Genomic DNA, 24,289 nt, shown 5'->3' on the forward strand with positions numbered 1-24,289 from the left:
GCTATGAGTCGGAATTGACTCCCTGGCAATGGTTTTTTTTTTAACCGTGGCACTATACTTCTGCTCTGGTTAGTGGACAAGGTGCAAACCAATTAGGATGGAAAGATGAACCGCAGTGTGAGGCAAGAGGTACCTTGCCTCTTTCAAAATTTAAGGAGGCACTCACTTTCAGGATTGTGCAAGTGCAAGGAGGGCCCTGAAAGTCTGCTTTAATTTTACACCTTATTGGCCTCACTGACTAGTACTTGTCCTGACCTTCATGAAAAGGAATGGTAGGAAATATAATTGCCAATGAAGGAACTCAAAACCATTTCATCAAACACCTATTTTTACTAGGCAATCTCTTAAATCATAGGGCTACAGGCTTAAAGTTATCGTAAATATAGAACCATAAATAAAAAGTAAATAGCTGAAAATTGGTAGGTAGAGGACAGATCTTACCTATATTGTATCATTTAATTCTCACAAAGAAGCAAACATTAGAAAATTTAATTTTTTTATCACAAAGATAATAAATCGCAGAGATAGGAGTCAAACTCAAGTCCATTAAAAAAAAAAAGGTGCTGACTTGCAGCCACAAAACCTGTGTGCAATTGGTCAAATTGTCCACACTTAGTGAGCCTCAATATCCTTAAATCTAAAGAAAAGTTTTTAGAAACAGTTATCTGAAGTGTTAATTTTTGAGTAGGAACAAAAATCATGGTGGGTGAACACAGCACAATGAGTACAACATAACAGCCAGTATCTTTCCTCCTCCTGTACCACACACATAAACACAGGGAACAAATACTCTCCATGTTACCCCTGTTTTTCCAGGGTGATTACATTTTTTGTTTGTTCCTGAATCAGTTTCTAGGATAATTTCCCTGAATAAAATCCTCTTATCTTATACACTGAATATCCTACAAAAAGATATTTGTTTTATTCCCCTAAGCAAAATGAAATACGCTCACAATTTTATTTTAAACTAATATAAACTGTATAATAGGAACTTACATGCTTAAAATCATCAAGTGATGAGAGAACGAAGTGTTGAAATAGGCAGTTGAAAGTGTATGTGAGAAGACAGCTTATGATATAGTGTTTGAGAAGCTTGATTAAGAAAATGTATAGAGAAGTACGATAGGATAGTCAAGGCATGTAATTAATCTAAAGTGAGATTAGATGGCAAAGCTGAGGGTCCATCTCCAGTAGCTGCCAATTGCTCCAGTGTCTGTTCTGAGTCAGGTATAGCTTGATCTATCCTGGGCTGTGCTCTGAAAGTATACTGAAATGATCTTAAAGTAAATGTGAGGGAACTGTTCACTGTGATCTAACAGGAAGACATGGGACGGACTAACTAGTATCATTCTTAACGTGCAAACAATTGCAGCGACCGTAAAATCCAACCTGGAGGCCTCAATACAATTTAGAGAAGAGACAAAGAGATACAGGAGGGTAAAAGGAAATGCACATGTAAATTTACCTTTTCCACAGATGAATCGTCAAGAAAAACCACCAGATGAAAATCTAACTGAATTGTTGGATTTTGTTCTCTTGGGCTTTGCTGATATGCCCCACCTCCGGTGGTTTCTTTTTGGATTATTTTTAGTCATCTATATCATTATCCTAATGAGCAATGGCACTATATTTCTAATAACAAAAATGGATCCTGCTCTCCAGAGCCCTATGTATTTTTTCCTGGCAAATTTTTCCTTCTCGGAAATCTGCTTTGTATCAGCTACTCTCCCCAGAATGCTGATGAATCTTGGGACCCAGAGAAGAAGAATTTCCTTGGTTGCCTGTGCTACACGGTTGTGCTTTGGCCTTATATTCAGAGTCGCAGAGTGTTTGCTCCTGGCAGTGATGTCCTATGACCGCTACGTGGCCATTTGCAACCCTCTGAACTATCCCCTAGTCATGAACCACAGGGTCTGTATCCAGTTGGTGACTGGGTCCTGGACCGTTGGAATCCCTTTTCTTATAGAGTATACGTATCAGACTTTCTCTCTGCCTTTTTGTGGATCTAACCAAATCGACCACTTCTTCTGTGACATTTTTCCAATACTGAAGCTGGCTTGTGGGGACACATTTGTAAATGAGATGTTGGTCTACACAGTTGCTGTGTTGTTTGTCATGGTTCCATTTCTGTTGATACTTGGCTCCTACAGTAAAATCATCTCCATCATCCTGAAGTTGCCATCAGTCACAAGTCAAGCCAAAGCCTTCTCCACCTGCTCGTCTCACCTTATGGTTGTGGTGTTGTTCTTTGGATCAGCCATTATTACATACTTAAGGCCCAACACCAGACACTCAGACGGAACTGACAAAGTGCTTTCTCTTTTCTATACTATCCTAATGCCAAAGTTTAATCCCATGATATATAGTCTAAGGAACAAAGAGGTCATAATTGCACTGAGAAAACTGCTATGTAAATAATTCACTTTATTAAGGAATGATATAAATGTATAGGAACTGCTTTCTTACATATTTTAATCAAATTTCTATAGATATAAATACTTTTATCTATACTTTGTGTTACAGATAAATTATGCCCACCAAAAATGTGTGTTAACTTGGCTAGGCCATGATTCCTAATATTGTGCGATTGTCCACCACTTTTTCATATAAGTCAGAATCTTCTAGAAGGCAAAGTGTTTGGTGTGGTGAATTTCTAAGTGTTGTAAATCTTACCTCTATGATGTTAATGATACAGTTTTAGAGGCAGTTATGTTAATGAGGCAGGATTCCACCTACAACATTAAGTTGTATGTTAAGTCAATCTGTTTTGCAATAAAATAGAGAAGCGAGCAAACAGCCTGGGGAAACTCCACCACCAAGAATGAAAAATCAGGAAGGGAGCATATCCTTGGACTTGGGGTCCTTGCATTTAGAAGCTCCTAGACCGGGGAAAATTGATAACAAGGACCTTCCCCCAGAGCCAACAGAGAGAGAACACTTCCCCTGGAGCTGTCCCCCTGAATTTGGACTTCTAGCCTCCAGGATTGTAAGAATAGATTTCTCTTTGTTAAGCTATACACTTTGGGTATTTCTGTTATAGAAGCACTAGATTACTGATATATCTTGTCTTTCCGTTAGTGAAAATTATTTCCCAATTTGAAATCACTTCTAATGTCGCCAGAACTTTCTGCTCAAATTATATTAGTAATATATGTATCAGCAGATAGCAGATCAATCCATTAGTAATTCTCTAATTTCATTGTGCAATGTCCTCCCTCAACAAGAACTTTTACTTGGGCTGATTTAATTTAGTCAGTTGTAATGTATAATCTGTAATACTACTTATCATAAACCATATCATTCATTTCCATAAGTGTCCACAGAGTTGTGACACTCATTTTAAAAACTAGGTTTACAATATGCATTAATTAAAACGATGTGGTGTTCCCTTGGTATCCATGGGGGATTGATACCAGGACTCCCACAAATACCAAAATCTGTGGATGCTCAAGTCCTGTATATAAAATGGAACAATATTTGCATATAACCCATACATAAACTCATGTACACTTTAAATCATCTTTAGCTTACTTGTAATACCTAATACAATGCAAATTCTATGAATATAGTTGTCATACAGTCTTGTTTAGGGAATAGTTACAAGACACAACAAGACAATAGGGACAGAACAATGCTTAGACAAAGAGTGCTAGAGAGAGAGACTGAAGAAGTGAAATGGTGGGAGGCTACTGCTGGGTATACCTATACATAATTTCATTTGTAAGGATTCCATCTAGTTCTTGTCACAATAATAACAATATAATCTCTATGATAAACCTGGAAAGGCCTCTCTGAATTAACATTTGAGCTGAGTCTTAATAATTAGAAGGAGTTACTATATGAAGAACCTTCAGAAAGCCAGATGAAAAAGCAAAGGAAGTTCCTTAAGTTTTACATTCTTAGAAGCCTAATGAACTGTGGAAAAAATGTGTTAGCAGATGAGTTTGGAAATAAAGGTGGGGGCCAGGTTACACAGCAGTTTTCAATTGCTGGGAAAATATTTGAATTATTCCAAGTACAATGGGAATCCATGAAAGTGCTTAAGATTTCCCGTAGAGAACACTGACAGTTTGAATTCACCAGCCAATCTTTGGAAACCCTATGAGACAGACCTACTCTGTCCTATAGGGTCACTGTGAGCCAGAATTGACTCAATGACAAAGGTTTTTGTTTGTTTGTTTTTGTTGTTTATTAATTTATTTTTAATAAAGAACACTAAAGAAAAATAAAAAATGCAAATGCCACATAAAAATACTGTAGAGGTTGGTGGGTGCAGTAATGAATATTTCATATATATATGTGTGTGTATATATATTATATATATATAAATAAAAAAACAAACAAAACCTGTTGCCCTCAAGTTGATTCCAACTCACAGCGGCCCTATAGGACAGAGTAGAACTGCCCCACAGAGTTTCCAAGGAGCACCTGGTGGATTCGAACTGCTGACTTTTTGGTTAGCAGATGTAGCTCTTAGCAACCAGGGTGTCTGAAACATGTAATATATAAAAAATATACACTTTATAGAATTAATTTTAAATGGCAATTTTATATGATATGTATAAAATTATATGTGATATATATTTGATTATATATATGTGCACGTGTTCATATATGTATGTGTGTGTGTGTGTGTGTGTACACATATGGAGCCCTGGTGGTATAGTGATTAAAAGCTCGGCTGTTAACCAAAAGGTCAGCAGTTCAAACCCACCAACTTCTCCACAATGACAAATATATATATATATATATATACCCAAAGCCAAAACCCAGTGCCATCGAGTTGATTCCGACTCAGCGACCCTATATACATACATACATATGTACATACATACATGAACCCTAGTACAACAGTAGTTAAAGTACTCTGTGACTAACAAAAAAAGATCAGCAGTTAGAACCCACCAGCAGCTTCACAGGAGAATGATGTGGTAGTCAGCTTCTGTAATGATTTACAGCATTGGAAATCATATGGGGGAGTTCTACTTTGTCCTATAGGGTCTCTATGAGATGGAATAAGCTTGATGGCTGTGGGTTTGCTTTTGATATACATAAATGTACATATATATGTACATTTACATATATATGTACACATATATATGAATGGAAATTCCAGAGCACTTAATTTTGCTCGTGAGGAACCTATGGACAAAACAAGAGGCTGTCTTTCAAAGAGGACAAGGAATACTGCATGATTTAAAGTAGGAAAGGTGAGTGTTAGTGTTGTATTCTTTCACCATACTTATTCAGTCTGAATACCTAGCAAATAAACCGAATAGCTGGACTATACAAAGAAGAATGTGGCATTAGGATTGGAAGAAGAGTCATTAACAACCTGCGATATGCAAATAATACAACCTTGCTTGCTGAAATTGAGTAGGCCTTGAAGCATTTACTGATGAAGATGAAAGACTAGAGCCTTCAGTATGGATTGCACATCAACATAAAGAACATAAAATCCTCACAACTGAACCAATAAGCACCATCATGATAAATAGAGGAAAGATTGAAGTTGTCAAGGATTTCATTTTACTTGGATCCACAATCAACAGCCATGGAAGCAGCAGTCAAGAAATAAAATGACATATTGCATCCGGCAAATCTGCTGCAAAAGACCTCTTTAAGGTGTCGAGAAGGAAGATGACATTTTGAGGGCCCCTATATATCAAATTATTTTATAGATTAAAAAAAAGAGACACAAAAAGTTTGCACAGTTTTTCTTACTTCACGCACATGCAGGAATTTTAACTCACTACTCATGTTCTGGATCACTGGTGCTGCAGTGGTTAAGAGCTACTATTGCTAACCAAAATGTTAGCAGTTGGAATCCACCAGCCACTCCTTAGAAGACCTATGGGCCAGTTCTACTCTATCCTATAGTGTCTTAAGAGTCGAAATCGACTTGACAGCAACAGGTTTTATTTTTCTTTTTTTACCCATGTTCTATTTGTAGACCTGGATTTGAGTTAGGCCTTCACCACTCATGTTTTTGTTTGACCTGGAAATTATTTAATCCTTTATGTTATTTTTTATATTTGAAAAAAAGATACAAATTTTACGGAATTTTTGTGAGAATTAAAAGTTATAAAGAGCACAGGGCTCCTTAGAATCAAGGATTGTGAGACTGCATCTTACATACTTTGGACATGTCAGGAGGGATCATTCCCTGGAAAAGGACATCATGCTTGGCAGAGTACAGGGTCAGTGGAAAAGAGGAAGACCCTCAACGAGGTGGATTGACACAGTGGCTGCAACAATGGGCTCAAGCATAACAATGATTGTAAGAACGGCGCAGGACCAGACAGTGTTTTGTTCTGTTGTGCATAGGGCTGCTATGAGTCAGAGCTGACTCGATGACACCTCACAAGAACAACAAAAAGAGCACAAAGACCATTGATTTAGTTTATCATATGACATTCTTATATTCTGTAATTGTGATCACGTTTGTGACTAAGGAATTTCCTTAATGTCTTCCCTTATCCTCAGCCTTAGGAACAAAGATACCACAGAGACAATTAGGAAGTTAATTAATCATCACCAAACTGCTGTCATACTCAATATAATCCAAATAAATTTTTGTTCATTTATGCCCTATTCCGAACAATTTTCACGTATATAATTCATTCTTTTTTGATTATGGTCTAAGTCATTTGCTGTTATTGTTGTGTTAACTGCTATCGAGCCAGAGTCCAATTCATGGCAAACCCATACAGAGTCTCTGCTGTGCTCCATAAGGCTTTATTGGCGATAATCTTTACAGAAGCAGATAGACCTTTTCTGCAGAGTCATTGGGTGGATTCAATCTACCAACCTTTCTACTATCAGCTGATTTCAAACCACTCGTGCTATCCAGTGCCTTCCTAAATCAATTAAACTTTGCCTATTCTATGATTTTCAGTCTTTTGCATGCTTTACAATCATCTCTGGGATAATATAGCAATAATGCCTTCTGATTCACTTGCTTTTAGGTGGTATCAGAAAAAAAAATTTTTTAATTTCCTTGGACACTATCTCAGTCAGGATGGAGAAATAGAGTTCTATATTTAGGGGTGCAATACTTATTGTTCAACTTTAAATTGCACTTAGTAATAAAAGAACTGCAAACACATATCATAACTGCCTTTACTGTAACCTCACAAGTAATTCTTTTGATTCAGGAATTGTATAAAGCACAATTTTCTACTTTCCCTTAACAACTTTATCTTATTTCAAGTAATGGAAAAGCTGAGGTTTGCATTATGAAAATGTTATCAGATTTTTAAGGAGGAAAATGTTAAAACTATTAGCTACAGTCTATACCTATTCCTCATTTTTTTGAATATCAATGTAATATAGTTCAGTTAGGTGTTGAAAATGATATTGTACAGTTTACTTCAAGTCTTATACCCAAAACAATTTTCCAAGTGGTAATCAGAGATAATTTACCAGACTTGAACAGAGAATCAGAACTACAACTCTAGGAAGTGACACAAACCCCAATTAGAAGAGATACAAAAAGATCAACCCCATGCCAAAGCAAATCAAATTTTTGAAACCCAAGGAGAGGGAGAGAATTCAGAAAGCAGCAAGAGAACAACACAATGTAACATAACAAAGGTCTTTCAAAAGGATCAGGGCAGATTTCTCCACAGAAATTCTAGAGGCCAGAAGACAATGGAGTGACATATATAAAATACTGAATTAAAAAATTGCCAACCAGGAATTCTTCACCTGGCAAAGCTGTCATTCAAAAACAACGGGGAAATCAAGACATAACCAAACAAACAGAAACTCTGGGAATTTGCCACTACTGGAGGAGCTTTGTAAGTTTTAATCAAAGGAGTACTCCAAATAGAAAGGTGAAAGTGTTCAATAAATACTAATACCTTTTTTTTATACAAGGGACAAAATAAATAAATAATAAGACAGAGATTTCCAAGAAATGCAACAACACGGGAAATAACAAGGATTAAGTATACGATATTTTCAAAGAATAAATTCAATAATTTAATCCTACAAACAATACAATATAAAGTTTAGAATAAGCCCGAAGTAAACTTACTAAATATAGGTTGAATATTGATGTTAATGGAGACACACCAACAGAAATGGGGGAGGGAGGAGCATATCAGGGATAGATTTATTTTTTTAAGGTTGTATGTTAACTGTTGCTCATATGTTAAACATTGTTGCAATTGTAAGCTATGTAATGTAGTATATGTGGTAACCACTAAGAAATCGCCAAGAAAAACCCTTCAGAAGGAAGGAAGAAAGAAAGCAAAGAGGCTCATCACAAAAATGCAACCAAACACAATAAAAAAAAAAGAAAAATAAGAATTAAAAAAGACAAAGAATACACAAAACACTCAAAAACAAACAGCAAAATGAGTGAGGTGGGCACTTCGCTTTCAATAATAAACTTAAATGTAAAAGCCCTAAATGCCTATGCAAAAGGATGAGAGGGCAAAATGGAGAAAAAAAAAATCCATCTTTTTTCTATCTACAAGAAACACACCTTAGACTTAAGTACACAAACAGACTAAAAGCAAAAGGATGGGAAAAAGTATTCCATGCAACCAATATACAAAAAAGTACAGGATAAAACAGACTTTAGAACAAAATCTAGAGATAAAGGACATTACATCATAATAAAAGGATCAATTCAGCAAGAAGATATAACAATTATATATATGTACCTAACAGCAATGCACCAAAGTACATAAAACAAATACTGACTAATAGGAAAGGAGAAATAGACAACTGCACAATAACGGTAGGGGACTTCAACACACCAGTTTCAATTATAGACAGAACATCTAAAAAGAATATCACTAAGGACATCGAGAACTTAAATAAAACCATAAACCAATTGGACCTAATGGACGTATATAGAACACACCACCCAGCATCAGAAAAATACACATTCTTCTCCAATGCACATGGATCATTTTTCAGGATAAGTCATATGCTAGAACAAAATAGTTCTCAACAAATTTAAAAAGATTGAAATCATACAAAGCATCTCCTCTGATCATATAGCATGAAGCTAGAAATCAAAATCCATATAGACATCAAACATATGAGAAGATATTCACGATCATTAGACACTAGAGACACGCAACTCAAAACTACAACAAGATACCACCTTACTCTGGCTAAAATGGGCCAGATTAAAAACAAAACAGAAAAATAAAACCAGATAACAACAAACATCGAACCTGGGGAGAAATTGGAACCCATATCCATTGCTGGTGGGATTGTAGAATGGTATACCTATTATGAAAAATGGTATGGCCTTTTCTCAAAAATCTAAAAGTACAGCAACCTTATGATCCAGCAACCAACTCCTAGATATATACTATACCTTAATCCCATTGCCATCGAGCCGATTCCAACTCATAGCAACCCTATGGGACAGAGTAGAACTGCCTCATAGGGTTTCCAACGAGTGGCTGGTGAAGTCAAACTGCTAAGCTTTGGATTAGCAGGCAAGCTCTTAACTACTATGCAAACAGGTCTCCAGGTATATACCCTACCAACTGCTGTCGAGTCAATTCCAACTCATAGTGACACTATAGGACAAAGTAGAACCGCCCCATACTGTTTCCAAGGAGTCCCTTGGTGGATTCAAACTGCCAACCTTTTGGTTAGCAGCCGTACCTGTTAACCACTATACCACCAGGGTTTCTGGTATATACCCTAGAGTCCTAAAAATAATGTCACAAGCAGACATATGTGCACCTATGTTCATTTTTCCTTTATTCATAATAGCAAATAAATGGAAACGTCCAAAGTGCCAATCAGCAGAAGAATGGATAAGCAAATTGTGATACATACATTCAATGGAATACTATAAAAACATCAAGAAAAAAATTTAGTCCATGAAACATAACATGGATGGGCCTGGAGGGCATAATGCTAATTGAACTAAGTCAACCATATAAGGACAAATATTGTGTGATTCCTCTTTTGTAAGAACACAAGACTAGATATGTAAAGAGAGACCAGTGTTCTTTGGTGGTAACCAGAGAGAGGAGGTGGGAGAGAGAAAGGTACACTTTAGATCATACACACTTGTAAATTTTTTTGGTGATGGGAAAAGTGGCACTGAACGTGGATGTAGTAGTGAATGCAACTAAAGTAAAATGAGTGAGCGCATATCTAGGGGTAGAAGCATATTGGTATACTGGTAGGTCCAAGTGTGTATGTAGGTGAGAGTAAATAGAAGTATGTATTAAAAACAAAAACAAAAAATGCCAGTTGCCATAGAGTTGATTAAGACTCATAGTGACCCTACAGGACAGAGTATAACTACCCCTTAAGTCTTCCAAGGAGCAGCTGGTGGATTCGAACTGCCAACCTTTGGTTAGCAGCTTGAGCTCTTAACCATTGTACCACCATGGCTCCAGAGGTATGACTAAATCCATATATGTGGGTGAAAGCACAGATATTTATTGGAGACACAACCATGGATACATCATGGAGATAACCAAACTCCTTCCAAGACTGGTTTTCTAGATTTGAAAGCTTAGGACCATAGTCTCATGGGCCAACTCAGTCAATTGACACAGTTCACAAAAATCATGGTAGGCTTCCTAGTGAAGTAAGTAGCTTCTGGGCTTTTAAACACCTGCAAGCAGCCATCTAAGGCACAATTACTAGTCTCTACTTGCCAGGAGCAAAACAGTAAGAAAGATACCAAAAGCTCAGAGAAGAAACAAGTCTACATGGGCCACAACCTCATCTATCCCAACACCAGAAGTAATACATGGTGCCGGCTACTGTCACTGACCATTCCGACTGAGGTCACAATAGTTGGTCCCAAATAGAATGGGAGAAAAATACGGAGAACTCAAATTCTTGTTAAAAAAAAAGCCAGACAAACTGGAACTGCAGAGAGTAGAGGGCTCCCTGAGACTTTTGCCCTGAGGCACTCTTGCAACCTAACCAAGCTGATACCCTGAGATCACTTTTTAGCAAAAAAGCAAAGTGTCACACAAAATAAAGAATATTACCTATAAGATTGATCAGTGCTGTATATAAAAACCATTAGTATGAGACCAAAAGATCAACAATTACTCAAAAGAAAAATAGAAGATTAGAACCCAAAACCCAGTGCCGTCAAGTCCATTCCGACTCATAGTGACCCTATAGGACAGAGTAGCACTGCTCCATAGATTAGGGGACAGGGAAATTTTTGTTGTTGTTAGGTGCCATCATAGCGACCCTACGTACAACAGAAGGAAACACCGCCTGGTCCTGAACCATCCTCATAATCGTTATGTTTAAGTCCCTTGTTGCAGCCACTGTGTCAATCCCTCATTGAGAGTCTTCCTCTTTTTCACTGACCCTCTACTTTACCAAGCATGATATCCTTCTCCAGGGACTGATCCCTCCTGACAACACGCCCAAACTATGTGAGACACAGTCTCGCCATCCTTGCTTCTAAGAAGCATTCTGGTTGTACTTCTTCCAAGACAGATTTGTTCGTTCTTTTGACAGTCCATGGTATATTCAATATTCTCCAACACCACAATTCAAAGGCGTCAATTCTTCTTCGGTCTTCTTTATTCACTGTCCACCTTTCACATACATAGTAGGCAATTGAAAACACCATCGCTTGGGTCAGGCGCAGCTTGGTCTTCAAGGTGACATCTTTGCTTTTCAACATCTTAAAGAAGTCTTTTGCCACAGAGTTGCCCAATGCAATGCATCTTTTGATTTCTTGACTGCTGCTTCCATAGGTGTTGATTGTGGATCCAAGCAAAATGAAATCCTTGACAACCTCAATCCTTTCCCCATTTATGGTGATGTTGTTTATTGGTCCAGTTGTGAGAATTTTTGTTAATGTTAGGTGTAATCCGTACTTATATCAAAAGGATATCAATGTTCATGCATTCCATTTCATTTTTGATTACTTCCAATTTTCCTAGATTCATACTTCGTACATTCCACCTTCCGAATATTAATGGATGCTTGCAGCTGTTTCTTCTTATTTTGAGTCGTGCCAGCAAATGAAGGTCCTGAATGCTTGACTCCATTCATGTCATTAAGGTCGGTCAACTCTACTTTGAGGAGGCAGCTCTTCCCCAGTCATCTTTTGAGTGCCTTCCAATCTTAGGGGCTCATCTTCTGGCACTGTGTCAAACAATGTTCCTCTGCTATTCATAAGGTTTTCACTGGCAAATTCTTTTCAGAAGTAGACTGCCGGTTCCTTCTTCCTAATCTGTCTTGTCTGGAAGCTCAGCTGAAACCTGTCTGCCATGGGTGATGCTGCTGGTATTTGAATATTGGTGGCATAGCTTCCAGCATCATGGCAACACGAAAGCCCCCACAATACAACAAACTGGCAGACAAGTGATGGCAGGGAAATTAGTGTACTGGAAATGGGATAAACAGAACACAATTAAAGGGAATGTTCACATATTATTGTGATACATGTAACTAATGTCACTGAACATTTTCTGAGGAAATTGTCAAATGGGAACCTAACTTGCTATGTAAACTTACACCAAAAGCTCAGTAAAATATTATTTTAAAAATGTATGTTGCAATTAATTAAAAAAAAAAATTAACTCATGTAATTCCAAAGTAAATTGATTCACAGAACATCACCAGCACTGTAGAAGTCAATTACCAACTATTTCCTGGTCATGCCACCCACCTGTTCCAGCAATAACCACAAGTTTGACATTTATCATAATCATGCATTTGCTTTTCTATATATTTTCACTATGTAGCTATGCCTATGAAAAATTGCAAATTAGTATTCCTTCTTTGCAAACTTTATGTAAAACAAATTATGCAGTGTGTATTCTATGCATTTTAATTTCATCAATGAGCATTGTATTTTATAAGTTGTTTGTGTTACTGCATGTACTTATAGTTTGTTCTATTTTGTTCCTATTATTTCAGCTATAAATATTCAGAGTTTTAAAAATTCGTTCTGCTATAGTGGGCATTTGGGATGTTTCCCTTTTGAGACACGCATGCTGTTTGCTTTGCACGTAAGAACTCATTGGAATGGGGTTTATACCTAAAAGTATCAGGCATTTATTTAGCGCTCAAATAATTTGTCAGAGTGGATGTATCAATTTACACTTGTAATAGCAATGTTTGAAAGTACCAATGTGATGTTCCACTTCATGGCCAGCACTCAGTGCAATCATCCTTTATGATTTTTACCCATTCGCTTGATGCAGAATATGTCATTGTTGTTTCAACTTGAATAGTTATTATTATTGAGGTAGGTCACATCTTAACACTTTTATGAATTTTTCTCTTTTAAACTGCCTTGCCGTATCAATTGATCCATTTGCTTTTGAATTATTTGTCTTTATTATTATTTATTTGACATTTTCTTTTATATTAGGAACATAATCTCTTTGCCAGTTATATATCCTAAAACTATTTTCCCATTCAGTAGCTTTACTTTTTACTCCCTAAATTTCCTTTGATATATAGCAATCTAAATTTTAATTTAGTCATATAAACCAATTTGAAGAAACAAACCAAAATGTTTATGAATGAATAGACTTAAAACCAAATCACATGTAGTTTCCAACGTTTAAATCAAAGAAAGCACTTCCATTTCTGGTTAAGTTTCAGTGGCTCACAGAAAGCCAATGTTCCTGCTTCAGACACTAGAAAAACCTGGATACCTTTTTAAGAAATTATTTTAAGAGGCATCCTATAGTTGTGAAAGAAAAAGACAGATGAGAATTTTATAATGAAAACTCATAAAGTCAGAGAAATAGGAACCACAACAATTCACATTTAATTGGCTTTCCATCTTTTACAATTACAATGTTGCAATATAGATTATTGAATAATTTGATATGTTTGCATGTTTTATTGATTCAAAGACGAAAAAAAAAGTTGATGCCAAATTGATTCCGAATCATGGACACCCCATGTGTTACAGAGTAGAACTTCTCTATAGGGTTTTCTTGACTGTACTCTTAACAGAAGCAGATCATCAGGCTTTTCTTCTGCTATACTTCAGGGTGGGTTCAAACAACCAACCTGTAGGTTAGTACCCAAAACAACATCAGGCCTGAATTTGATTATGTTATGGCTTGGAGTTGATCTCTTTGTGTCTCTTCAAATGGAATTTTTATTGCTTCCTGTAATTTCAGGCTTAATTCCCTGTTCAGGTTTGGGAAACTCTCTGATTATATCTTGGAAAATCTTTTGTATTTTTTTTTTTTTTTTATTGTTTTCATGGAGCTCTGGAATTCCTATAATTCGAATGTTAGGTTTCTTATTTGAATCCCATATTTCTTTTGGGGGTTAGTTCACTTTTCTTTGCTCTTTCGTTTCTCTTCAGACTTGGTAAGTTCCTTTATTTTGTCTTCTAGTTTATGCTATCTTCTGTCTGTTCAATTCTATTGTTGAATGTGTCTCTTGCTTTTTCTAAATCATTTGCTTTATTCTTCAATTCCAATTGTTCTCTCTCTCTGTTTTGTTCTTTTGTTTTTGGATATTTTAAATTTCATTGTTGGATCTTATTTTTTTCCTCCATTTGTTTCTTGATCTCTGCTAGTTTGTATTCTGTGTGCTTTTATCTTTCTTTTTTTAAAATAATTTTTATTGTGCTTTAAGTGAAAGTTTACAAATCAAATCAGTCTCTCACATATAAACTTATATAACTAAAACTAAAAAGAAACTTATATACACCTTAGTAAATACTCCCACTTACTCTCCCTCTAATGAGTCAGCCCGCTCCCTCCTTCCAGTTTCTCCTTTCGTGACCATTTTGCCAGTTTCTAAACCTCTCTACCCTCCCATCTCCCCTCTAGACAGGAGATGCCAGCATAGTCTCAAGTGTCCACCTGATACAAGTAGCTCACTCTTCATCAGCTTCTCTCTCCTACCCATTGACCAGTCCAATCCATGTCTGATGAGTTGTCTTTGGGAATGGTTCCTGTCCTGGGCCAACAGAAGGTTTGGGGGTCATGACCACTGGGATTCTTCTAGTCTTAGTCAGACCATTAACTCTAGTCTTTTTATGAGAATTTGGGGTCTGCATCCCACTGATTGCCTGCTCCCTCAGGGGTTCTCTGTTGTGCTCCCTGTCAGGGCAGTCATTGATTGTAGCCGGGCACCATCCAGTTCTTCTGGTCTCAGGATGATGTAAGTCTCTAGTTCATGTGGTCCTTTCTGTCACTTGGGCTCATAATTACCTTGGGACCTTGGTGTTCTTCATTCTCCTTTGATCCAGGTGGGTTGAGACTCATTGATGCATCTTAGATGGCTGCTTGTTAGCGTTTAAGACCCCAGACACTACACTTCAAAGTGGGATGCAGAATGTTTTCTTAATAGTATTTATTTTGCCAATTGACCTAGAAGTCCCCTGAAGCCATAGTCCCCAAACCCCAGCCCTTGCAACGCTGACCTTCGAAGCATTCAGTTTATTCAGGAAACTACTTTTGATTTAGTCCAGTTATGCTGACCTTCCCTGTATTGAGTTTTGTCCTTCCCTTCACCTAAAGTAGTTCTCATCTACTATCTAATCAGTAAATAACCCTCTCCCACCCACCCTCCGTCCCCACTCTGGTAACCACAAAAGTATGTGTTCTTCTCAGTTTACACTATTTCTCAAGATCTTGTAATACTGGTCTTATACAATATTTGTCCTTTTGCCTCTGACTAATTTCACTCAGCATAATGCCTTCCAGGTTCCTCCATGTTATGAAATGATTCACAGATTCATCATTGTTCTTTATCGATGCATAGTATTCCATTGTGTGAATATACCATAATTTATTTATCCATTCATCCGTTGATGGACACCTTGGTTGCTTCCAGCTTTTTGCTACTGTAAACAGTGCTGCAATAAACATGGATATGCGTATATCTGTTCGTGTAAAGGCTCTTATTTCTCTAGGATATATTCTGAGGAGTGGGATTTCTGGGTTGTATGGTAGTTCTAGTCCTAACTTTTTAAGGAAAAGCCAGATCAATTTCCAAAGTGGTTGTACCATTTTACATTCCCACCAGCAGTGTATAAGAGTTCCAATCTCTCCACAGCCTCTCCAACATTTATTATTTTGTGTTTTTTGGATTAATGCCAGCCTTGCTGGAGTGAGATAGAATCTCATCGTAGTTTTAATTTGCATTCCTCTAATGGCTAATGATCGAGAGCATTTCCTCATGTATCTGTTAAAAAAAATTTTTTTTTAGTCTGTTAGCTGCCTGAATATCTTCTTTAGTGAAGTGCTCATTCATTTCCTTTGCCCAATTTTTAATTGGGTTGTTTGTCTTTTTGTGGTTGAGTTTTAACAGAATCATGTAGATTTTAGAGATCAGGTGCTGGTCGGAGATGTCATAGCTGAAAATTTTTGTCCCAACCTGTAGGTAGTCTTTTTACTCTTTTGGTGAAGTTTTTAGATGAGCATAGGTTTTGATTTTTAGGAGCTCTGGTTTCTCTTCGTCATTTTTAATAAAGTTTTATATTCTGTTTTCGCCTAGTATCAAGACGCCTAAGGTTGTCCCTATTTTTTCTTCTATGATCTTTATCGTTTTAGTCTTTACGTTTAGGTCTTTGATCCATTTGGAGTTAGTTTTTGTGCATGGTGTGAGGTATGGGTCCTGTTTCATTTTTTTTTGCAAATGGATATCCAGTTATGCCAGCACCATTTGTTAAAAAGACTATCTTTTCCCCAATTAACTGACACTGGGCCTTTGTCAAATATCAGCTGCTCATATGTGGATGGATTTCTATCTGGGTTCTCAATTCTGTTCCATTGGTCTATGTGCCTGTTGTTGTACCAGTGCCAGACTGTTTTGACTACCGTGGCTGTATAATATGTTCTAAAATCAGGTAGTGTGAGGCCTCCCACTTTCTTCTTCTTTTTCAGTAATGCTTTACTTATCTGGGGCTTCTTTCCCTTCCATATGAAGTTGGTGATTTGTTCCTCCATCACATTAAAAAATGTCATTGAAATTTGGATCGGACATGCATTGTATGTATAGATGGCTTTTGGTAGAACAGATATTTTTACTATGGTAAGTCTTCCTATCCATGAGCAAGGTATGTTTTTCCACTTAGGTGGGTCCCTTTTAGTTTCTTGCACTAGTACTTTGTATTTTTCTTTGTATAGGTCTTTTACATCTTTGGTAAGATTTATTCGTAAGTATTTTATCTTCTTGGGGGCTACTGTGAATGGTATTGATTTGGTGATTTCCTCTTCGATGTTCTTTTTGTTGATGTAGAGGAATCCAAGTGATTTTTGTATGTTTATCTTGTAACCTGAGACTCTGCCGAACTCTTCTATTAGTTTCAGTAGTTTTCTGGAGGATTCCTTAGGGTTTTCTGTGCATAAGATCACAAATAGAGATAATTTTACTTCTTCCTTTCCATTCCGGATGCCCTTTATTTCTTTGACTAGCCTAATTGCTCTGGCTAGGACCTCCAGGACAATGTTGAATAAGAGCAGTGATAAAGGGCATCCTTGTCTGGTTCCCATTCTCAAGGGAAATGCTTTCAGACTCTCTCCATTTAGAATGATGTTGGCTGTTGGCTTTGTATAAAGGCCCTTTATTATGCTGAGGAATTTTCCTTCAATTCCTATTTTGCTGAGAGTTTTTATCATGAATGGGTGTTGGACTTTGTCAAATGCCTTTTCTGCATCAATTGATAAGATCATGTGGTTTTTGTCTTTTTTTATTTATATGGTGGATTACATTAATGGTTTTTCTAATATTGAACCAACCTTGCATGCCTGGTATAAATCCCACTTGGTTGTGGAGATTATTTTTTGATATGTTGTTGAATTCTATTGGCTAGAGTTTTGTCGAGACTTTTTGCATCTGTGCTCATGAGGGATATAGGTCTGTGATTCTCTTTTTTTGTGCTGTTCTTACCTGGTTTTGGTAGCAGGGATATGGTGGCTTCATATGCTTTGAAATACCTTTTGTAGTAGTGGTGTTAACTCTTCTCTGAAAGTTTATTAGGACTCTGCAGTGAAGCTGTCCAGGCCAGGGCCTTTTTTTGTTGGGAGTTTTTTGATTGCCTATTCAATCTCTTTTTTTTTGTTGTGGATATATTTAGTTGTTCTACTTCTGATTGTGTTAGTTTAGGTAGGTAGAGTTTATCCAGAAATTCATCCATTTCTTCTAGGTTTGCAAATTTGTTAGAGTTCAGTTTTTTGGTAATAATATTATATTATTCTTTTAATTTCAGTTGGGCCTGTTGTGATACGACCCATCTCTTTTCTTATTCAGGTTGTTTCCTTTCCTGTATTTCTTTAGTCAGTCCAGCCAATGGTTAATCAATTTTGTTAACTTTTTCAAAGAACGAGCTTTTGACTTTGTTAATTCTTTCAATTGTTTTTCTGTTCTCTAATTCATTTAATTCTGCTCTAATTTTTATTATTTGTTTTCTTCTGGTGCCTGATGGACTCCTTTGTTGCTCACTCTCTATTCATTCAAGTTGTAGGGACAGTTCTCTGATTTTGTCTCTTTCTTCTTTATGTATGTGTGCATTTTTCGATATAAATTGACCTCTGAGCACTGCTTTTGCTGCGTCCCAGAGGTTTTGATAGGAAGTGTTTTCATTCTGGTTGCATTCTATGAATTTTTTTGTTCCCTCCTTAATGTCTTCTATAACCCAGTCTTTTTTGAGGAGGGTATTGTTCAGTTTCCAAGTATTTGATTTCTTTTCCCTGATTTTTCTGTTATTGATTTGTACTTTTATGGCCTTATGGTCTGAGAAGATGCTTTGTAATATCTGATATTTTGGGTTCTACAAAGGTTTGTTTTATGAGCTAATATCTGATGCATTCTAGAGAATGTTCCATGCGCACTAGAAAAAAAGTATACTTTGCAGCAGTTGGGTGGAGTGTTCTCTATAAGTTTATGAGGTCAAGTTGGTTGATTGTAGCAATTAGATCTTCCGTGTCTCTATTGAGTTTCTTACTGGCAGTACTATCCTTCTCTGAAAGTGGTGTGTTGAAGTCTCCTACTATAATTGTGGAGGTGTCTATCTCACTTTTCAATTCTGTTAAAGTTTGTTTTATGTATCTTGCAGCTGTGTCATTGGGTGCATAAATATTTAATATGGTTATATCTTCCTGGTCAATTGTCCCTTTAATCAGTATGTAGTGTCCTTATTTATCCTTTGTGGTCAATTTAACTTTAAAGTCTGTTTGGTCAGAAATTAATATTGCCACTCCTCTTTTTTTTTTATTAATTTTTATTAAGCTTCAAGTGAACGTTTACAAATCCAATCAGTCTGTCACATATAAGTTTACATACATCTTACTCCGTACTCCCACCTGCTCTTCCCCTATTGAGTCAGCCCTTTCAGTTTCTCCTTTCATGACAATTTTGCCAGCTTCCCTCTCTCTCTATCCTCCCATCCACCCTCCAGACAAGAGCTGCCAACACACTCTCAAGTGTCCACCTGATATAATTAGCTCACTCTTCATCAGCATCTCTCTCCCACCCACTGACCAGTCCCTTTCATGTCTGATGAGTTGTCTTCGGGGATGGTTCCTGTCCTGTGCCGACAGAAGGTCTGGGGAGCATGGCCGCCGGGATTCCTCTAGTCTCAGTCAGACCATTAAGTATGGTCTTTTTATGAGAATTTGGGGTCTGCATCCCACTGATCTCCTATTCCCTCAGGAGTTCTCAGTTGTGTTCCCTGTCAGGGCAGTCATCGATTGTGGCCGGGCACCAACTAGTTCTTCTGGTCTTAGGATGATGTAGGTCTCTGGTTCATGCGGCCCTTTCTGTCTCTTGGGCTCCTAGTTGTCGTGTGACCTTGGTGTTCTTCATTTTCCTTTGCTCCAGGTGGGTTGAGACCAATTGATGTATCTTAGATGGCCGCTTGTTAGCCTTTAAGACCCCAGACGCCACATTTCAAAGTGGGATGCAGAATGTTTTCATAATAGAATTATTTTGCCAATTGACATAGAAGTCCCCTCAAACCATGTTCCCCAGACCCCCGCCCCTGCTCCGCTGACCTTTGAAGCATTCATTTTATCCTGGAAACTTCTTTGCTTTTGGTCCAGTTCAATTGAGCTGACCTTCCATGTATTGATTGTTGTCTTTCCCTTCACCCAAAGCAGTTCTTATCTACTGATTAATCAATAAAAAACCCTCTCCCTCCCTCCCTCCCTCCCTCCCCCCTTCGTAACCACAAAAGTATGTGTTCTCAGTTTTTACTATTTCTCAAGATCTTATAATAGCGGTCTTATACAATATTTGTCCTTTTGCCTCTGACTCATTTTGCTCAGCATAATGCCTTCCAGGTTCCTCCATGTTATGAAATGTTTCACAGATTCGTCACAGTTCTTTATTGATGCGTAGTATTCCACTGTGTGAATATACCACAATTTATTTACCCATTCATCTGTTGATGGACACCTTGGTTGCTTCCAGCTTTTTGCTATTGTAAACAGAGCTGCAATAAGCATGGGTGTGCATATATTGTTTGTGTGAAGGCTCTTGTATCTCTAGGGTATATTCCGAGGAGTGGGATTTCTGGGTTGTATGGTAGTTCTATTTCTAAGTGTTTAAGATAACGCCAGATAGATTTCCAAAGTGGTTGTATCATTTTACATTCACACCAGCAGTGTATAAGAGTTCCAATCTCTCCGCAGCCTCTCCAACATTTATTATTTTGTGTTTTTTGGATTAATGCCAGCCTTGTTGGTTTTTTTTTTTGTTGTTGGTGTGAGATGGAATCTCATCGTAGTTTTAATTTGCATTTCTCTAATGGCTAATGATCGAGAGCATTTTCTCATGTATCTGTTGGCTGCCTGAATATCTTCTTTAGTGAAATGTGTGTTCATATCCTTTGCCCACTTCTTGATTGGGTTGTTTGTCTTTTTGTGGTTGAGTTTTGACAGAATCATGTAGATTTTAGAGATCAGGCGCTGGTCTGCGATGTCGTAGCTGAAAATTCTTTCCCAGTCTGTAGGTGGTCTTTTTACTCTTTTGGTGAAGTCTTTAGATGAGCATAGATGTTTGATTTTTAGGACCTCCCAGTTATCGGGTTTCTCTTCGTCATTTTTGGTAATGTTTTGTATTCTGTTTATGCCTTGTATTAGGGCTCCTAGGGTTCTCCCAATTTTTTCTTCCATGATCTTTATCGTTTTAGTCTTTACGTTTAGGTCTTTGATCCACTTGGAGTTAGTTTTTGTGCATGGTGTGAGGTATGGGTCCTGTTTCATTTTTTTGCAAATGGATATCCAGTTATGCCAGCACCATTTGTTAAAAAGACTATCTTTTCCCCAATTAACTGACACTGGGCCTTTGTCAAATATCAGCTGCTCATATGTGGATGGATTTCTACCTGGGTTCTCAATTCTGTTCCATTGGTCTATGTGCCTGTTGTTGTACCAGTACCAGGCTGTTTTGACTACTGTGGCTGTATAACAGCTTCTGAAATCAGGTAGAGTGAGGCCTCCCACTTTCTTCTTCTTTTTCAGTAATGCTTTGCTTATCCGGGGCTTATATCCCTTCCATATGAAATTGGTGATTTGTTTCTCTATCCTCTTAAAATATGACATTGGAATTTGGATCGGAAGTGCATTATATGTATAGATGACTTTTCATAGAATAGACATTTTTACTATGTTAAGTCTTCCTATCCATGAGCAAGGTATGTTTTTCCACTTAAGTATGTCCTTTTGAATTTCTTGTAGTAGAGTTTTGTAGTTTTCTTTGTATAGGTATTTTACATCCTTGTAAGATTTACTCCTAAGTATTTTATCTTCTTGGGGGCTACTGTGAATGGTATTGATTTGGTTATTTCCTCTTCGGTGTTCTTTTTGTTGATGTAGAGGAATCCAAGTGATTTTTGTATGTTTATTTTATAACCTGAGACTCTGCCAAACTCTTCTATTAGTTTCAGTAGTTTTCTGGAGGATTCCTTAGGGTTTTCTGTGTATAAGATCATGTCATCTGCAAATAGTGATAACTTTACTTCCTCCTTGCCAATCCGGATACCCTTTATTTCTTTGTCTAGCCTAATTGCCCTGGCTAGGACTTCCAACACAATGTTGAATAAGAGCGGTGATAAAGGGCATCCTTGTCTGGTTCCCGTTCTCAAGGGAAATGCTTTCAGGTTCTCTCCATTTAGAGTGTTATTGGCTGTTGGCTTTGCATAGATGCCCTTTATTATGTTGAGGAATTTTCCTTCAATTCCTATTTTGGTAAGAGTTTTTATCATGAATGGGTGTTGGACTTTGTCAAATGCCTTTTCTGCATCAATTGATAAGATCATGTGGTTTTTATCCTTTGTGTTATTTATGTGATGGATTACATTAATGGTTTTTCTGATATTAAAGCAGCCTTGCATACCTGGTATAAATCCCACGTGATCATGGTGAATTATTTTTTTGATGTGTTGTTGGATTCTATTGGCTAGAATTTTGTTGAGGATTTTTGCGTCTATATTCATGAGGGATATAGGTCTATAATTTTCTTTTTTTGTAATGTCTTTACCTGGTTTTGGTATCAGGGAGATGGTGGCTTCATAGAATGAGTTGGGTAGTATTCCGTCATTTTCTATGCTTTGAAATACCTTCAGAAGTAGTGGTGTTAACTCTTCTCTGAAAGTTTGGTAGAACTCTGCAGTGAAGCCGTCCAGGCCAGGGCTTTTTTTTTTGTTGGAAGTTTTTTGATTACCATTTCAATCTCTTTTTTTGTTATGGGTCTATTTAGTTGTTCTACTTCTGAATGTGTTAGTTTAGGTAGGTAGTGTTTTTCCAAGAATTCATCCATTTCTTCTAGGTTTTCAAATTTGTTAGAGTACAATTTTTCGTAGTAATCTGAAATGATTCTTTTAATTTCATTTGGTTCTGTTGTGATGTGGTCCTTCTCGTCTCTTATTCGGGTTATTTGTTTCCTTTCCTGTATTTCTTTAGTCAGTCTAGTCAATGGTTTATCAATTTTGTTAATTTTTTCGAAGAACCAGCTTTTGGCTTTGTTAATTCTTTCAATTGTTTTTCTGTTCTCTAATTCATTTAGTTCAGCTCTAATTTTTAGTATTTGTTTTCTTCTGGTGCCTGATGGATTCTTTTGTTGCTCAGTTTCTATTTGTTCAAGTTGTAGGGACAGTTCTCTGATTTTGGCTCTTTCTTCTTTTTGTATGTGTGCATTTATCGATATAAATTGGCCTCTGAGCACTGCTTTTGCTGTGTCCCAGAGGTTTTGATAGGAAGTATTTTCATTCTCGTTGCATTCTATGAATTTCCTTATTCCCTCCTTGATGTCTTCTATAACCCAGTCTTTTTTCAGGAGGGTATTGTTCATTTTCCAAGTATTTGATTTCTTTTGCCTAGTTTTTCTGTTATTGATTTCTAGTTTTATTGCCTTGTGGTCTGAGAAGATGCTTTGTAATATTTCGATGTTTTGGACTCTGCAAAGGTTTGTTTTATGACCTAATATGTGGTCTATTCTAGAGAATGTTCCATGTGCACTAGAAAAAAAAGTACACTTTGCAGCAGTTGGGTGGAGAGTTCTGTATAAGTCAATGAGGTCAAGTTGGTTGATTGTTGTAAGTAGGTCTTCCGTGTCTCTGTTGAGCTTCTTATTGGATGTCCTGTCCTTCTCTGATAGTGGTGTGTTGAAGTCTCCTACTATAATTGTGGAGGTGTCTATCTCACTTTTCAATTCTGTTAAAATTTGATTTATGTATCTTGCAGCCCTGTCATTGGGTGCATAAATATTTAATATGGTTATGTCTTCCTGATCAATTGTCCCTTTTATCATTATATAGTGTCCTTCTTTATCCTTTGTGGTGGATTTAAGTCTAAAGTCTATTTTGTCAGAAATTAATATCGCTACTCCTCTTCTTTTTTGCTTATTGTTTGCTTGATATATTTTTTTCCATCCTTTGAGTTTTTTTTGTTTGTGTCTCTAAGTCTAAGGTGTGTCTCTTGTAGGCAGCATATAGATGGATCGTGTTTCTTTATCCAGTCCGTGACTCTCTGTCTCTTTATTGGTGCATTTAGTCCATTTACATTCAGTGTAATTATAGATAAATAAGTTTTTAGTGTTGTCATTTTGATACCTTTTCATGTGTGTTGTTGACAATTTCATTTTTCCACATACTTTTTGTGCTGAGACATTTTTCTTAGTAAATTGTGAGATCCTCATTTTCATAGTGTTTGACTTTATGTTAGTTGAGTCGTTACGTTTTTCTTGAGTTATGGAGTTCTTATACCTTTTTGTGGTTACCTTATTATTTACCCCTATTTTTCTAAGTAAAAACCTATCTTGTATCATTCTATATCGCCTTGTATCACTCTCCATCTGGCAGTTCAGTGCCTCCTATATTTAGTCCCTCTTTTTG

At 37.0% G+C, this 24,289-nt stretch overlaps 1 protein-coding gene across 1 annotated transcript; it reads left to right on the forward strand.

Annotated features, from left to right (window-relative positions):
- The first annotated feature begins 1,476 nt into the window (after positions 1-1,476).
- LOC100672548 (olfactory receptor 10AG1-like) lies at positions 1,477-2,418 on the forward strand. The gene has a single exon (XM_003416700.2). It carries the CDS (start codon positions 1,477-1,479, stop codon positions 2,416-2,418), a length of 942 nt encoding a protein of 313 aa, XP_003416748.2.
- The last annotated feature ends 21,871 nt before the right edge of the window (positions 2,419-24,289 follow it).

Source organism: Loxodonta africana, chromosome 6 (assembly GCF_030014295.1).
Source record: "Loxodonta africana isolate mLoxAfr1 chromosome 6, mLoxAfr1.hap2, whole genome shotgun sequence".
In the NCBI taxonomy this organism is placed as follows: domain Eukaryota; kingdom Metazoa; phylum Chordata; class Mammalia; order Proboscidea; family Elephantidae; genus Loxodonta; species Loxodonta africana.